At 38.5% G+C, this 17,511-nt stretch overlaps 1 protein-coding gene across 2 annotated transcripts in view; it reads right to left on the bottom strand.

The window, feature by feature from the left end:
- The window catches only part of WASF1 (WASP family member 1), a 79,088-nt gene that overhangs the window by 15,800 nt on the left and 45,777 nt on the right, over positions 1-17,511 (bottom strand). For both annotated transcript variants that reach the window (XM_010366017.2, XM_010366016.2), the window contains one exon: positions 12,085-12,245. In XM_010366017.2, the coding sequence (XP_010364319.1) occupies positions 12,085-12,217 (133 nt within the window). In that variant the 5' untranslated portion in view covers positions 12,218-12,245. The remainder of the gene's footprint in view (positions 1-12,084; positions 12,246-17,511) is intronic.

The following is a 17,511-nucleotide window of genomic DNA, read 5'->3' as shown; positions in this document are numbered from 1 at the left end:
TCTAATTCAGCCTCTACATCAGGAGGTCATAAGGACATTTAAGACTCATTACACACAGTATTCTATGGAAGACTGTCAACACTATGGAAGAGAATCCCAATAGAGAACATCATGAAAGTCTGGAGGGATTATATCATCAAAGATGTCATAGCTGTTACTGAAAAAGCCAAGAAAACCATCAAGCCCAAGACAACAAATTCATAAAATTTTTAAAAACTGTGTCCAGATGTTTTGCATGACCTCACAGGGTTTGTAACAGTGTCAGTCAAGGAAATAATGAAATAGTGGATACAGAAAAAAGGGTGGGGATGAAGAATGGCAAGGTATGGATCTTGGAGAAATTCAAGACCTAATTAGACAGCACACCAGAGAAATTAACAGAAGACGACTTGATGGAGAAGAGTGCCTCCAAACCAGTATTCAGGAGCTGAATCCTGAATAGGAAGAGCTCCAGTCTGCAGCTCCCAGCAAGACTGATGCAGAAGACGGGTGATTTCTGCATTTCCAACTGAGGGACCCGGTTCATCTCATTGGGACTGGTTGGACAGTGGGTGCAGCCCATGGAGGGCAAGCTGAAGCAGGGCAGGGCACTGCCTCACCCAGGAACCACAAGCGGTCAGGAGATTTCCCTTCCAAGCCAAAGGAAGCTGTGACAGACTGTACCTGGAGAAACGGTACACTCCTGACCAAATCCTATGCTTTTCCCACAGTCTTAGCAACCAGCAGACCAGCAGATACCCTCCCATGCCTGGCTCAGCGGGTCCTACTCCCACGGAACCTTGCTCACTACTAGTGTGGCAGTCTGAGATCAATCTGTGATGCTGTAGCTTGACGGGGGAGGGGCGTCCACCATTGCTGAGGCTTGAGTAGATCAAAGTGTAAACGAAGAGGCCAGTAAGCTCGAACTGCTCAGTAAGGTCTATTCCCTCTATAAATTCTACCTCTGGGGGAAGGACGTAGTAGAACAAAAGGCAGCAGACAGCTTCTGCAGACTTAAACGTCCCTGTCTGACAGCTCTGAAGAGAACAGTGGTTCTCTCAACACGGTGTCTGAACTCCAAGAACGGACAGACTGTCTCCTCAAGTGGGTCCCTGATCCCCATGTAGCCTGACTGGGAAACACCTCCCAGTAGGGGCTGACAGACACCTCATACAGGCGGATGCCTCTCTGGGATGAAGCTTCCAGAATAAGGATCAGGCAGCAATATTTGCTCTTCTGCAGCCTCTGCTGGTGATATCCAGGCAAACAGGGTCTGGAGTGGACCTCAAGCAAACTCCAACAGACCTGTAGCTGAGGGGTCTGACTCTTAGAAGGAAAACTAACAAACAGAAAGGACGTCCACACCAAAACCCCATCTGTAAATCACCAACATCAAAGACCAAAGGTAGATAAAACCACAAAGATGGGGAGAAACCACAGCAGAAAAGCTGAAAATGAAAAAAAAAACAAAAAAAACAGAGCACCTCTTCTCCAAAGTATCGCAGCTCCTTGCCAGCAAGGGAACAAAACTGGACGAAAAATGAGTTTGATGAGTTGATAGAAGTAGGCTTCACAAGGTCGGTAATAACAAACTTCTCCGAGCTAAAGGAGCATGTTCTAACTCATTGCAAGGAAGCTAAAAACCTTGAAAAAAGCTTAGACGAATTGCTAGCTAGAATAAAGTGTAGAGAAGACCTTAAATGACCTGATGGAGCTGAAAACCACGGCACCAGAACTTTGTGACGCGTGTACAAGCTTCAATAGCGATTCGATCAAGTGAAAGAAAGAATATCAGTGATTGAAAATCAAATTAATGAAACAAAACGAGAAGAAAAGACCAGAGAAAAAGGAGTGAAAAGAAATGAACAAAGGCTCCAAGAAATATGGGACTATGTGAAAAGACCAAATATATGTTTGATTGGTGTACTGGAAAGTGACGGGGAAAATGGAAACAAGTTAGAAATCACTCTTCAGGATATTATCTAGGAGACCTTCCCTAACCTAGCAAGGAAGGCCAGCATTCAAATTCAGGAAATACAGAGAACACCACAAAGATACTCCTCAAGAAGAGCAGCCCCAAGACACATAATTGTCAGATTCACCAAGGTTGAAATGAAGGAAAAAATGTTAAGGGCAACCAGAGAGAAAGCTCGGATTACCCACAGAGGAAAGCCCATTAGACTAACAGCTGATCTCTTGGCAGAAACTCTACAAGCCAGAAGACAGTGGGGGCCGATATTCAACATTCTTAAAGAAAAGAATTTTCAACCCAGAATCTCATATCCAGCCAAACTAAGCTTCATAAGTGAAGGAGAAATAAAATCCTTTACAAACAAGCAAATGCTGAGAGATTTTTGTCACCACCAGGCCTGTCTTACAAGAGCTCCTGAAGGAAGCACTAAACATGGAAAGGAACAACCAGTACCAGCCACTGCAAAAACATGCCAAATGGTAAAGAACATCGATGCTAGGAAGAAACTGCAATTAACAGGCAAAATAACCAGCTAACATCATAAAGACAGGATCAAGTTCACACATAACAATATTAACCTTAAATGTAAATGGGCTAAATGCCCCAATTAAAAGACACAGACTGGCAAATTGGATAAAGAGCCAAGACCCATCAGTGTGCTGTATTCAGGAGACCCATCTCACATGCAAAGATGCACATAGGCTCAAAATAAAGGGATGGAAGAAGATCTACCAAGCAAATGGAAAGCAAAAAAAAAAAAAAAAAAAAAAGGCAGGGGTTGCAATCCTAGTCTCTGAAAAAACAGACTTTAAACCAACAAAGATCAAAAGAGACAAAGAAGGCCACTACATAATGGTAACGGGATCAATTCACCAAGAAGAGCTAACTATCCTAAACATATATGCACCCATACAGGAGCACCCAGATTCATAAAGCAAGTCCTTAGAGACCTACAAAGAAACTTGGACTCCCACACAATAATAATGGGAGACTTTAACACCCCACTGTCAGTATTAGACAGATCAACGAGACAGAAGGTTAACAAGGACATCCAGGACTTGAACTCAGCTCTGGACCAGGCAGACCTAATAGACATCTACAGAACTCTCCACCCCAAATCAACAGAATATACATTCTTCTCAGCACCACATCACACTTATTTTAAAATTGACCACATAATTGGTAGTAAAACACTCCTCAGCAAATGTAAAAGAACAGAAATCACAACAAACTGTCTCTCAGACCACAGTACAATCAAACTAGAACTCAGGATTAAGAAACTCAATCAAAACTGCACAACTATATGGAAACTGAACAACTTGTTTCTGAATGACTACTGGGTACATAACGGAACAAAGGCAGAAATAAAGATATTCTTTGAAACCAATGAGAACAAAGACACAACGTATCAGAATCTCTGGGACACATTTAAAGCAGTGTGTAGAGGGAAATTCATAGCACTAAATCCTCACAAGAGAAAGCAGGAAAGATCTAAAATCAACACCCTAACATCACAATTAAAAGAACTAGAGAAGCAAGAGCAAACAAATTCAAAAGCGAGCAGAAGGCAAGAAATAACTAAGATCAGAGCAGAACTGAAGGAGATAGAGACACAAAAAACCCTTCAAAAAAATCAATGAAACCAGGAGCTGTTGGTTTTTTTTTTTTTTTTTGAAAAGATGAACAAAATAGACCACTAGCAAAACTAATAAACAAGAGAGAAGAATCAAATAGACACAATAAAAAATGATAAAGGGGATACCATCACCAATCCCACAGAAATACAAACTATCATCAGAGAATACTATAAGCACCTCTACGCAAATAAAAACTAGAAAATTAGAAGAAATGGATAAATTCCTGGACACATACTCCCTCCCAAGACTAAACTAGGAAGAAGGTGAATCTCTGAATAGACCAATAACAGGTTCTGAAATAGAGGAAATAATTAATAGCCCACCAACCAAAAAAAAGTCCAGGACCAGATGGATGAACAGCCGAATTCTACCAGAGAATGGTACCAAAGAGGAGCTGGTACCATTCCTTCTGAAAGTATTTCAATCAACAGAAAAAGAGGGAATCCTCCTTAACTCATTTTATGAGGCTAGCATCATCCTGATACCAAAGCCTGGTAGAGACACAACAAAAAAAGAGAATTTTAGGCCAATATCCCTGATGAACACCGATGCGAAAATCCTCAATAAAATACTGGCAAACCAAATCCAGCAGCACATCAAAAAGCTTATCCACCACGATCAAGTCGGCTTCATCCCTGGGATGCAAGGCTGGTTCAACATATGCAAAACAATAAATGTAATCTATCACATAAACAGAACCAACAACAAAAACCACATGATTATCTCAATAGATGCAGAAAAGGCCCTTGACAAAATTCAACAGCCCTTCATGCTAAAAACTCTTAATAAACTAGGTACTGATGGAATGTATCTCAAAATAATAAGAGCTATTTATAACAAACCCACAGCCAACATCATACTGAATGGGCAAAAATTGGAAGCATTCCCTTTGAAAACTGGCACAAGACAAGGATGCCCTCTCTCACCACTCCTATTCAACATAGTATTGGAAGTGCTGGCCAGGGCAATCAGGCAAGAGGAGACAGAAATAAAGTATATTCAATTAGGAAAAGGGGAAGTCAAATTGTGTCTGTTTGTAGAGGACATGATTGTATATTTAGAAAACCCCATCATCTCAGTCCAAAATCTCCTTAAGCTGATCAAAGCAACGTTAGCAAAGTTTCAGGATACAAAATCAATGGGCAAAAATCACAAGCATCCTACAAACCAATAACAGACAAACAGAGAGTCAAATCATGAGTGAATTCCCACTCACAATTGCTTCAAAGAGAATAAAATACCTAGGAATCCAACTTACAAGGGATGTGAAGGACCTCTTCAAGGAGAATTACAAACCACTGCTCAACAACAACAACAACAACAACAACAACAACAACAAAAGAGAGAACACAAACAAATGGAAGAACATACCATGTTGATGGATAGGAAGAATAAATATCATGAAAATGGCCATACTACCCAAGGTAATTTATAGATTCAATGCCATCCCCATCAAGCTACCACTGATTTTCTTCACAGAATTGGAAAAAACTACTTTAAAGTTCATATGGAACAAAAAAAGAGCCCACATAGCCAACACAATTCTAAGGAAAAAGAACAAAGCTGAGGCATCACGCTACCTGACTTCATACTATACTACAAGGCTACAGTAACCAAAACAGCATGGTACCGCTACCAAAGCAGATATATAGACCAACAGAACAGAACAGAGTCCTCAGAAATAACACCAGACATCTACAACCATCTGATCTTTGACAAACCTGACAAAAACAAGAAATGGGGAAAGGATTCCCTATTTAATAAATGGTGCTGGGAAAACTGGCTAGCCATATGTAGTAAGCTGAAACTGGATCTCTTCCTTACACGGTATATAAAAATTAACTCAAGATGGATTAAAGATTTAAATGTAAGACCTAACACCATAAAAACCCTAGCAGCAAACCTAGGCAATACCCTTCAGGACATAAGCATGGGCAAACACTTCATTACTAAAACACCAAAAGCAATGGCAACAAAAGCCAAAATAGACAAATGGGATTTAAATAAACTAAAGAGCTTCTGCACAGCAAAAGAAACTATCATCAGAGTGAACAGGCAACCTATAGAATGGGAGAAAATCTTTGCAATCTACCCATCTGACAAACGGCTAATATCCAGAATCTACAAAGAACTTAAATTTACAAGAAAAAAAAGAAAATCCATCAAAAATTGGGCAAAGGATATGAACAGACACTTCTCAAAAGAAGACATTTACACAGCCAACAGACATATGAAAAAATGCTCATCATACCTGGTCATCAGAGAAATGCAAATCAAAACCCCAATGAGATACCATCTCATGCCAGTTAGAATGGTGATCATTAAAAAGTCAGGAACAACAGATGCTGGAGAGGATGTGGAGAAATAGGAACCCTTTTACACTGTCAGTGGGAGTGTAAATTAGTTCAACCACTGTGGAAGACAGTGTGATGATTCCTCAAGGATCTAGAACTAGAAACACCATTTGACCCAGTGATCCCATTACTGGGTATATACCCAAAGGATTACAAATCATGTTATTATAAAGACACATGCACACATTATGTTTATTGCAGCACTATTCACAATAGCAAAGACTTGGAACCAACCCAAATGTCCATCAATGATAGACTAGATTAAGAAAATGTGGTACATATACACCATGGAATACTATGCAGCCCTAAAAAAGGAGGAGTTCATGTCCTTTGCAGGGACATGGATAAAGCTGGACACCATCATTCTAAACAAACTATCACAAGGTTGGAAAACCATACACCAGATGTTCTCACTCATAGGTGGGAACTGAACAACGAGAACACACGGACACACAGTAGGGAACATCAAACACCGGAGTCTGTCGGAGGGTGGGGGACTGGGGGAGGGATAGCATTAGGGAAAATACCTAATGTAAATGACAAGTTGATGGGTAAAGCAAACCACCATGGCACATGTATACCTATGTAACAAACCTGCACATTGTGCACATGTACCCTAGAACTTAAAGTATAATAACAAATAAAAAATAAAGGAGCAAATCTCAGATTTAAAAAAATGGAATCCCTTCCCCCCAAAAAAGAAGACATAGAAGAAGTGGTGTCAGAAAACAAATTAACATTAGAGAATCTGTCAAAAGGGTTCCACTTATCCAAGACTACTTTTGATTTATTTTACAACATGAACCCTTCTGTGATACAGGTACCGAAACTAAAGCAAATAAAAGGAGGATTGGTACCATATAAAAACATTTTTAGAGAAATGAAGAAGCAAAAAAATCAGATATCAAGATGTGCTTTTGTGAAGTTACAACAGTGTGCCCATCTCCACTACTTCTACCTCCCCCACCTCTCTGCCTCTGCTACTCCTGAGACAGCAAAACAAACTCCTCCTTTTCCTTCTCCTCTTCGGCCTACTCAATGTGAAGATAATGAGGATGAGGACTTTTATGACTTCCATTTAATGAACAGTAAGTACGTTTTTTCTTATGGTTTTCTTAATAACATATTCTCTTCTCTAGCTTACTTTATTGTAGGAATACAGTATAGTACTATACATACAACATAAAATATACATGTTAAGCAACAGTTTATGTTCTCGGTAAGGCTTCTGGTCAATAGTAGGCTATAGGCAGTTAAGTTTTGGGGGAGTCAAAAGTTATATGCAAATTTCTGGCTTCACTGAGGATCTGTGCCCTTAACCCCTACGTTGTTCAAGGGCCAACTGTATTTTAAACTTTAAACCCTAAAGTCACCCAGCCATGACAAAGTAGGGGGAAAAAAAAGAGATACCGTGGGAAGTCTGCTTTTAAACCTTGTTCTACTACTTCCTGTTAAAAGTTAAAATGGAAATTACTTTATCTATATCTATCCACCTGATGAGGGTTAGAGAAGATTATGATGCAAATGTACATGCAAATAATATGCCTGTCAATCTCAAAGCATTTATATGTAGACTGTAGCATTTATATATAATCAGCATTTATATATAATCAGCATTTGTATTAGCTAGAAATAAATTTTAGGCCAAATGGAAGAACCCAAGATTCATCAAAGACCTAGTAAATGACTTGTCTCAAGTATGCCCAAGATACAGATTCAGAAATTTAGGAGATCTTTTACACTCTCTTGTTACAATTTCTGAAAAAAAAAAATCATAAATCTAAAATCACTGTATTCCTCTAGTTGTTTAAGTTCTTATTACTGAAAAGAGCAAAACAAAATAACTGGAAGAAGATCCTTGTCATTACTGAATTTTGAACAGAGGGAGAACCAGACATTTAAACAAATATTTAAAGCAATTTAATAAGTAAGTCCAAATATTTGCTCTATTCACTGTGAGACCTTGGTATCAATTTCCTTATCTGTAAAATAGGAATAAAAATATCTGTCTCTAAAAGAAGTAAGCAAAGAGCCTTAAAGTGCACCTGATACAGAGGAGCTCAGTAACAGGCAGCTTTTAGTATAAGGTAACAGCAACACAGCAGAGATAGAAGCACCTCAATTTCAGGTGTCAAAAGCTACTCGGTGATCAAGATACTTCCAGAGACAGTTTCTCTGGCAGATAGGGGAAGCAACCCAAATGGAAGAAAAAGCAGGTATAAAGTTATTCATTTATTCAACAATTGGTAGGGATACGAATGCTAGGTGTAGATACAGAGATGAAAAAGACTAATCTTGGCAATAAGAACTGACTATACTCAATAAGAGAAAAGCCAGGGGAAGAGATCCCTTAGGTATGCAGAATCCCAATGGTTGTTAATGAAAGGAGTTAGCTAGCTTGCTTTAGGCAGACAGTAAGGGAAGGGTCCCCAGAGACTCTCTGACCCACCCCACAAGTGCTTACACCAGATGCTTTGGGCAGATAAGGGAACTTGCACAGGGGGCTTGCCTAAACATGCCCACAGCGAACTAAGGGCCTACATGTGCACTGGGAGAATGTGGTGAGGCCACCAGTAATTTGTGCCTTATACAAATAGGGAACCCAGCCCCATCAGCTTCTATATATATATATGTATGCCCTTGTATTCCACTGTGAGGGGACATATGCCTTTGTATTCAACTGTGAGGGGGCAACCTGTAACCTGCTTTCAGGACCCCTCTCTTTGCTGAGAGCTTTCCTTTCTCTCTTTTTTTTTTTTTTTTTTTGAGACGGAGTCTCGCTCTGTCGCCCAGGCTGGACTGCAGTGGCGCAATCTCGGCTCACTGCAAGCTCTGCCTCCAGGGTTCCCGCCATTCTCCTGCCTCAGCCTCCCAGTAGCTGGGACTACAGGCGCCTGCCACCGCGCCCGGCTAGTTTTTTGTATTTTTAGTAGAGACGGGGTTTCACCGTGTTAGCCAGGAGGGTCTCGATCTCCTGACCTCGTGAGCCACCCGCCTCGGCCTCCCAAAGTGCTGGGATTACAGGCTTGAGCCACCGCGCCCGGCCTCCTTTCTCTTAATAAATTCTACTCCATTCACTCTTCAAGTATCTGTGTGCCTAATTCTTCCTCGTCATGAGACAAGAACCCGGACCTAGCTCAGCTAAGGAGTAAAAAATCTTGCATTATTAAGAAAGCAATAAAATGAGCAAGAGGAAATTGGCACCAAGTGAATTATACATTTGTGGTAATTACCTAATATAAACAGAATTATGTTCTACTAGGAAAAATCTCATAAAAAACAGATGTACTGGCTGGGTATATGGTGGCTCACGCCTGTAATCTCAGCACTTTGGGAGGCCAAGGTGGGCAGATCACTTGAGGCCAGAAGTTCAAGGCCAGCCTGGCCAACACAGCAAAACCCCATTTCTACTAAAAATAACACAAAAATCAGCCAGGCATGATGGCACTCGCCTGTAATCCCAGCTGCTTGGGTGGCTGAGGTACAAGAATTGCTTAAACCTGGGAGGCGGAGGTTGTAGTGAGCCAAGATTGCACCACTGCACTCCAGCCTGGGTGACAGAGCAAGACTCTATTTCAAAAAAATAAAAAAAGGAAGTATATTTTTGTGAGGAAAGGGTCAGGAAGACATCCAGCCCTAAGCCATGCAGATCCCTATAGTTTACTTTCATTGCTATACTCTCAAGCACTTTTGGTACTAATAACAGCACCAAAGTGAAAATCTCCATTATCTAGAAACATTTTGGATAGCCAAGTTTTCTAAGTAATTCAGAGATTATCTAATACATCAATTGTTATTTTAACTATTTTGGATGGAAACTTGTGAAATATATTCTAAGCTTCCCTCTTCTTAAATGGAATATAAAATTAAACACAATTTAATTTTTTCTTAGGGACTCATGGGCATGAATTATGAAAATCAAATATTATCCTAGGCAGAAACAGCCTTGAAATGCATAAAGATATTTGCTTTACATCAAATGGCTTCTTTCCAGTTTTTATGTTGCATCTTCCCTTATATCACTTTGTCCTTTCCTGTAAACTACCTCCTTTTGGTTGGGTTCAGTGATGCCTCCTTCTAGTATCTCCTCCCATGCTTCCTCCTTTTATCCTCTGAAGCATAACTGTTTGGAAACCACATCATCAAATCTGTTTGAACTATCAAAGTAAAAGTAAACAGGTTTTGAGAGAGGGATCAATTGGTTATTTTATGTGCATGGTCTTTAGTGCGTGAGTTTATTTATTCTGGCTATCTAGAGGCCTTTTAAATTTAATTCCAGATTCTCAACTATGTCAGGTGGGAAAGCTGCCAGAGAAGTTAATTTCAGGGCGGTAAACCATTGTCACACCTTGCTACAATATTTTATGGGTTTTCTCTTTCTTTTTGAATCTCTACAAACTGCTTAAATGATGCCTTCCAGGTCTCTGATTCTAAAAGTGAAGCACCCAATATCTAATTTAGTTATATTGTTACTAGGTATTTATAATTTTCAGAGTTTGGCTACAGCATAACCATGTGCCTGCTGATAGATGTTGCTTATATAGACTATACAGACTTAAAAATTCCTTAACTTTTCATCTTTAAGTTTTGTAACAAATGGGTTAGTACTGCAAATTATCACCCTTAATCATAATATTAGTTCTAAATTCTATATTGGGTATATACCTAAAATAAGATGCCTGTACTGGATCCAGAATTCATGTTAATTTTAAGAAATATTTTATACAAAATTACTAATGCCATTTCTATGTTCTTAACATGTATTTTAATATTAACATGCTTATATACTTATGTATGTACATAATGTATATAAAACAAATTTTATATGACATCATGTTATATTTGAATCAATCCATGCTAGGTCACAAAAAATCTGCAAAAATCTTTAAACAATACAGTTAATCATATTTAATCTAGGAACTCTAACACTTTTTTAAAATTAATCTCAAGTAAATAATACAATATTTTAGTGATTCACTAAACTGAAAAAAATAACCACTGAATGGAAGAAGGAATACACTTAAAACAAAATTCAAATAAAATAGCCTTTTATTTATTTTTACTATTTCACAGGTAATGCAAAAAATTAGTACTCTCACAGAGAATATTCAAATTTAACTTTTTATGTTGCTCTCACTACAGATGTATGCCTAAACTTTCTTACTGGAACCAAATTAGATTAACGACCTCTTGTGCTAAGTACTCAATTATAAAAGAAAGGACAAAAGTTGAAAGGAAAAGAAAAGCCAAGCCTGCTTATCAGAATTTATATGGCTGATGAGATAAATCTAGGACCACTTGGTAGATATTATCTCTGCCAAGAACACCTTGCTTTACCTTTAAAATGAAATATCAATGTCTTATGAAAAAGCTAATCCTTCAATGCAAAAGACAGACCAGATTTATTTTTTAAATTTTCTGATTAAACTTAGATTAGAAAATAATTTGTTTAATTCCTTAACCAAGTTGCTCTATTCTGTAAATTTGTAATGAGAACATATTGCCTGTCTCCTTTTCTCTAATCTGCCTCTTTCACTGGCCTTTATTCTCTGGCCAACCTGCTTGACTTCTGCCAGAGGCCAGGTTCACTTGCTGTTTTCACACCACACTGCATATCAGATTCCTGACTTATATCCTAATGTCTCTTAGACAACCACTTGACTAGCCTACTCCTCTGACTAGTAATGACCCCATACCTTTCACTTTAGATCTTTGCTAATATAAAAATATTTCCCTAAACTGATTAAATATCTATATAAGGAGATGGATACTAATGTTTGAAAACACAAATAGTTGAGGCCTTTAAACAGAGTAAATAGTGATAATAACTAAGCAAAAGTACAACTCTGGTCCTTTCACAGATTATATATTTTTAAAACAATCTCAATAATTTTAATTCATCATGTGATACTGTTTCTAGAGATTCTGTCCGTATTTTCCTTTCCCAGAAGAAACATCATGCAGAAGAAGAAGAAATTATTCTAAAACTCAATAATCATACTCATTTGACTATATTTTTCAGAATAATTTTGTACTCTTCTCACCAAACCACACTCCCAAATTAATCAGAAGCACAACTTCTTAATACTCTAAAGCATAACATTCTGGTTTGTGAGTATATTTTTAATTGATATATACTTACTTAGGCTACTTAGTTGTCTAATTATATTTGCCAAGGAAATATTGGTTACACATTCCAGTTCATTCTTAATACCTCTAGGCAGTGCTGTGTGGCACAAGTGCCTAGGATCGATGTTTCTTTTCACTAGTGGCATCCTGAGATTAACCTTTGTGCCAGTTCACCTGTAGGAAATCAAAAATAAATGAACAATATTAAATTTCAGCCAACACAGAATGAGACTCTATTTTTCACACTGAAGAATAAAGCACCGTTGACCCTTGAACAACATGGGTTTGAACTGCATGGGTCCACTTACAGGTGGATTTTCTTCCCTCTCTGCTTCCCCTGAGACAGCAGGACAAACCCCTCCTCTTCCTCCTCAGTCTACTCAATGTGAAAATGACAAGGATGAAGACCTTTATGATGATCCACTTCCACTTAACAGTTAATGTACTTTATCTTATGATTTTTTAAATAACATTTTCTTTTCTCTGGTTTATTTTACTGTAAGAATGCAGCATATAATACATATACAAAATATGTCAAACAACAGTTTATGTTCTTGGTAAGGCTTCTGGTCAACAGTAGGCTATAAGTAGTTAAGGTTTTGGAAAGTCAGAAGTTATACACAGATTTTCGGCAATGCAGAGGGTTGGTGCCCCAACCTCTGGGTTGTTCAAGGGCCAACCGTCTTTGCTTGTATGAAGACAGTAAAAATGAAATTACCCAACTAAAATAATCAAAATTGATTTAACTTTCAATTAGAATATCAACATTATACAAAACAGTTTTTAAAAACTTGCTTTCAGTGTCAGCTGCTACATGGTGAATTTACAATCATCATCACTATTATTCTCCTAAAAACACTGTTTTTATTTACTGTAACAGGGATTTTGTTCTAGAGAGTTAGTGTGAGATGTTCTCTCTAAGGAAGTGCATAAAAGGATTAAGGAAGCTGTGAGAGTAACATCAAATTTACATTATCACATAAAATGTATCAGGTGTTCAACAGCTCAGATCAAATACTCCAAGTAGCCCTGCACTTGAAATCTTATCGGAATCTACCAAATCTTTATTTAACTGATCAAAAAGTTCAACCATCTTTGAATTACAGGCTGCTCTCACTTTGCATGCTTTCCATATGCATAAATTTGAGTGACTCGAGTTTAGTTAAGTAACAATGCTGCCCAACACCATGATTCAAATTTCACTTACTACAGTATATTAACTGTGAGTAATTGCACAAATACAAACTTCATTTCTAGTACTCTAGTCCAGCATTCCCCAAACCCCAGGGCTGCAGACCAGTAACGGTGGTCTGTCAGGAACAGTGGCTTGTCAGGAACCGGGCTGTACAGCAGGAGGTGAGAGGTGGGTGAGCAAGCATTACTGCCTGAGTTCCACCTCCTGTCAGATCAGTGGCGGCATTAGATTCTCATAGGAGCAGGAGGCCTATTGTGAACTGCACATGCAAGAGATCTAGGTTGCACGCTCCTTATGAGAATCTAATTAATGCACAATGCCTGACAATCTGAGGTGGTACAGTTTCATCTTGAAACCATCCCCCCTACACATACCCCCCGTCCCCGGGCCGTGGAAAAATGGTCTTCCATGAAACTAGTCCCTTCTGCCAAAAACAAGGAGACTGCTGCTCTAGTCCACAAATCACTGTTAATAAGAGCTGTACCTCATGATCAGTGACCAATCACCACTTCTTTCAAAGTCAGCAGATGATTGGTTACACCTCATCTGTTAGTCAATTCACCCACAGACAGCAAAGCATGCATCTGTTGCCTTCTTGCCTTCCAATGCTAAATCTACATGAAATTTTACTAAATAGGTAGATGAAAGCAGGAATTGGCCAACAAAGATAGAAGTGCAGCAAAAAAAAAAAACAAACAAAAGAAATGATGACACTGGAAATTCAAATCCAACATAAGTGTAGTAACAGATGAAGCAGCTAACTGTGGAAATGTTGCCACTGCCACTGTTCGAGAGCTTCTAGATATGCAGCCTGAGGAACTTAGTGAAGGTAAACCTACAGACATAAATGAGGAGTGTGGCTGTGACAAAAAGAAGGAATATGTTCCAAAGGAAGTGACACTAGCAAAAAAACCTTCATATTTAGGAAACTCTTGGAGCTACTTCGTGACAGTGAAAGCGCAAAAGATAAAATGTTGGAAGCTAATCCTAATTTAAAAGAAAGGAGTATGACAATTTGCCAAGGCACAGAAAAGATGCTCACTCTGCTAGTTCTGCTATTGTAGGTTACACAACAAGAACTGCTCAAACTGCCTTTGATAAGTGTTTTTTACAAAGAAATAAAACACTAATTCTAATTGACTCCAATACTTCAAATGACATTGTGCTAAATAAACACTTTTAAATTTCCCTATACATTTAAACAACAATGTAAGAGGTTTTACTGTCTTGACAAAAATTTTTAGAGTGTACATAAAACACTAATTTTCCCCATTTTTATTAAGATGGTTTTTCATAGTTTCAACTTATATTGTCATTTTTTACAGTCCTGAACTACTGTGCAAAGTGAGAAACGAATGATTGTACTTATCTATCAGTGAACAATGGTTACCAAAGGAAACAATTTATTAATTACTGAGCTTTAATGACTAACAAATGAGAAGTTTGGGATAAACCTAATTGCGGGCCGGGCGCGGTGGCTCATGCCTGTAATCCCAGCACTTTGGGAGGCCGAGGTGGGCAGATCACCTGACGTCCGGTGTTCGAGACCAGCCTGACCAACATGGAGAAACTCTGTCTTTACTAAAAATACAAAATTGGCCGGGCGTGGTGGCACATGCCTATAATCCCAGCTTCTAGGGAGGCTGAGGCAGGAGAATTGCTTGAACCTGGGAGGTGGAGGTTGCAGTGAGCCGAGATCGTGCCACTGCACTCCAGCCCTGGGCAACAAGAGTGAAACTCTGTCTCAAAAAACAAACAAAAAGAAGCCTAATTGCAGTTAAGTGTTACTCATCAACATGCTTTAAAAAACTTTTGCATAAATTTGTTTCCTCTGACCTATTTGTTAGGCAATCTCTCTACATTTTTAATCCATTCTAAAACTCTGTAACATGAAATGTAGAGAAAAAAAGCATACAAAATTGTATACCTCAAAAATTTAACCAAACTCTCATGTAACCCCATTAAGAAATAAAACATTGCCTGTACCAATTGCCAGAACCCTTCCACTTTGGTCCTCTTCCCAATCATCCTTGCTTACCTCCCCAAGACAGGTAACCTTTATTCTTTTTATAAAAAGCATTTCTTTGTTTTTCTTTTTGTTTTCACAACTTACACAGGCAACTTTAAACACTATAGTTTTGTTTTGACAGCTTTTTGAAGTTTAAATAGACTAATACAATACATATTATTTTAAACCTTGCCTTTTTCATTCCACATTGTAACATCCATCCATATTGCTCTGTGCAGGTTGCTCATTTTCATTGCTGTATAATAGTCCACTATATGACATTACAATTTATTTACCCATTCTAATGTTAATGACTTGTTTCCAGTTTGAAGCTATTATGAAGAGCACTATACTGATCATTCACGTACATGTGTCTTAGTGTACACATTTCTATTGTGAATATACTTCAGGACAAGAATAGCCAAGTTAAGGATACACACAACTTCATCTTTAGGAAATGATACCAAACTGTTCCAGAGACTGTACCAACACGTTACTTTCAGCAGTTAAGAGGCTGCTGCTGCTCCACATCCTCATAACACTTGACACTGTCAGTTTTTAAATTCTAGCTGTTCTTGAGGGTATGTTGTGGCCATTTGTTATAGTTTTAATTTGTTTCCCAATTATTGAATTTAAGCACCTTTTCATGTTTCTTGATCTTTTGGATTTTTCTCTTGGGAAGTGGCTGTTCAATCCTCTTGTCCATTTTTGGCCATTTGTTGTGTTAGGGCTGATTTGTAGAAACACTAGATATGAGCCATTTGAAGGCTGTATGTGATGCAAATCTCCTCTTTCACTTGCTATTCCACTTTCTTAGTGATGTCTTTTAATGAACAGAAGTTTTTACGCTCAATGTGGTAAGGATATTCTCAATCTTTTCAAGTTTAGAACAAAAGCATAGTTTCTAAAATCTTTTTCTACACCAAGATCATAAATATGACCTTTTGCTTTATCTCTTAGCTTTGTTTTGCTAATAGTTTTAATCTATAATTGATGTGGAATTACTTTTGTGAATGGTGTGATGTAGCAGTTAGGTTTCTTATATACTATCTCAGCACCACTCATTGAAAAGCCTAGTATTTCTCTATTGCTCTGCAGTGGCACTTTTGTCACAAATCAAGTTTCTATGTATTTTTAAATTAGATTTTGAGCTATGTACTATTCCGTTGCTCTTTCTGACTAACCTAGAGTTAATGACAAACTGACTTAATCAGGCTTTATATTAAGTTTTTTTTTTTTTTTTTTTTATTATACTTTAAGTTCTAGGGTACATGTGCATAACGTGCAGGTTTGTTACATATGTATACTTAGGCCATGTTGGTGTGCTGCACCCATCAACTTGTCAGCACCCATCAATTCATCATTTATATCATGTATAACTCCCCAAGGCAATCCCTCCCTCCTCCCCCCTCCCCATGATAGGCCCCAGTGTGTGACGTTCCCCTTCCCGAGTCCAAGTGATCTCATTGTTCAGTTCCCACCTATGAGTGAGAACATGCGGTGTTTGGTTTTCTCTTCTTGTGATAGTTTGCTAAGAATGATGGTTTCCAGCTGCATCCATGTCCCTACAAAGGACACAAACTCATCCTTTTTTATGGCTGCATAGTATTCCATGGTGTATATGTGCCACATTTTCTTAATCCAGTCTGTCACAGATGGACATTTGGGTTGATTCCAAGTCTTTGCTATTGTGAATAGTGTCGCAATAAACATACGTGTGCATGTGTCTTTGTAGTAGAATAATTTATAATCCTTTGGGTATATACCCAGTAGTGGGATGGCTGGGTCATATGGTACATCTAGTTCTAGATCCTTGAGGAATTGCCATACTGTTTTCCATAATGGTTGAACTAGTTTACAATCCCACCAACAGTGTAAAAGTGTTCCTATTTCTCCACATCCTCTCCAACAACTGTTGTTTCCTGACTAACCTAGAGCTAATGACAAACTGACTTAATCAGGCTTTATATTAAGTTTTTTTTTTTTTTTTTTTAAGAGACAGAGCCTCGCTCTGTTGCTCAGGCTGGAGTACAGTAGTGTAATCTTGGTTCACTGCAACCTTTGACTCCTAGGTTCAAGCGATTCTCCTGCCTCAGCCTCCTGAGTAGCTGGGACTACAGGCATGTGCCACAACACTTGGCTATTTTTTTGTATTTTTAGGAGATGGTGTTTTGCCATGTTGTCCGGGCTGGACTCAAACTCCTGAGCTCAGACAATCGACCTGCCTCAGACTCCCA

This window comes from Rhinopithecus roxellana, chromosome 4, assembly GCF_007565055.1.
Source record: "Rhinopithecus roxellana isolate Shanxi Qingling chromosome 4, ASM756505v1, whole genome shotgun sequence".
Taxonomy (NCBI): Eukaryota; Metazoa; Chordata; class Mammalia; order Primates; family Cercopithecidae; genus Rhinopithecus; species Rhinopithecus roxellana.
The sequence above is the reverse complement of the archived record's forward strand: the minus strand, read 5'-3'. Positions and strand labels throughout refer to the sequence as shown.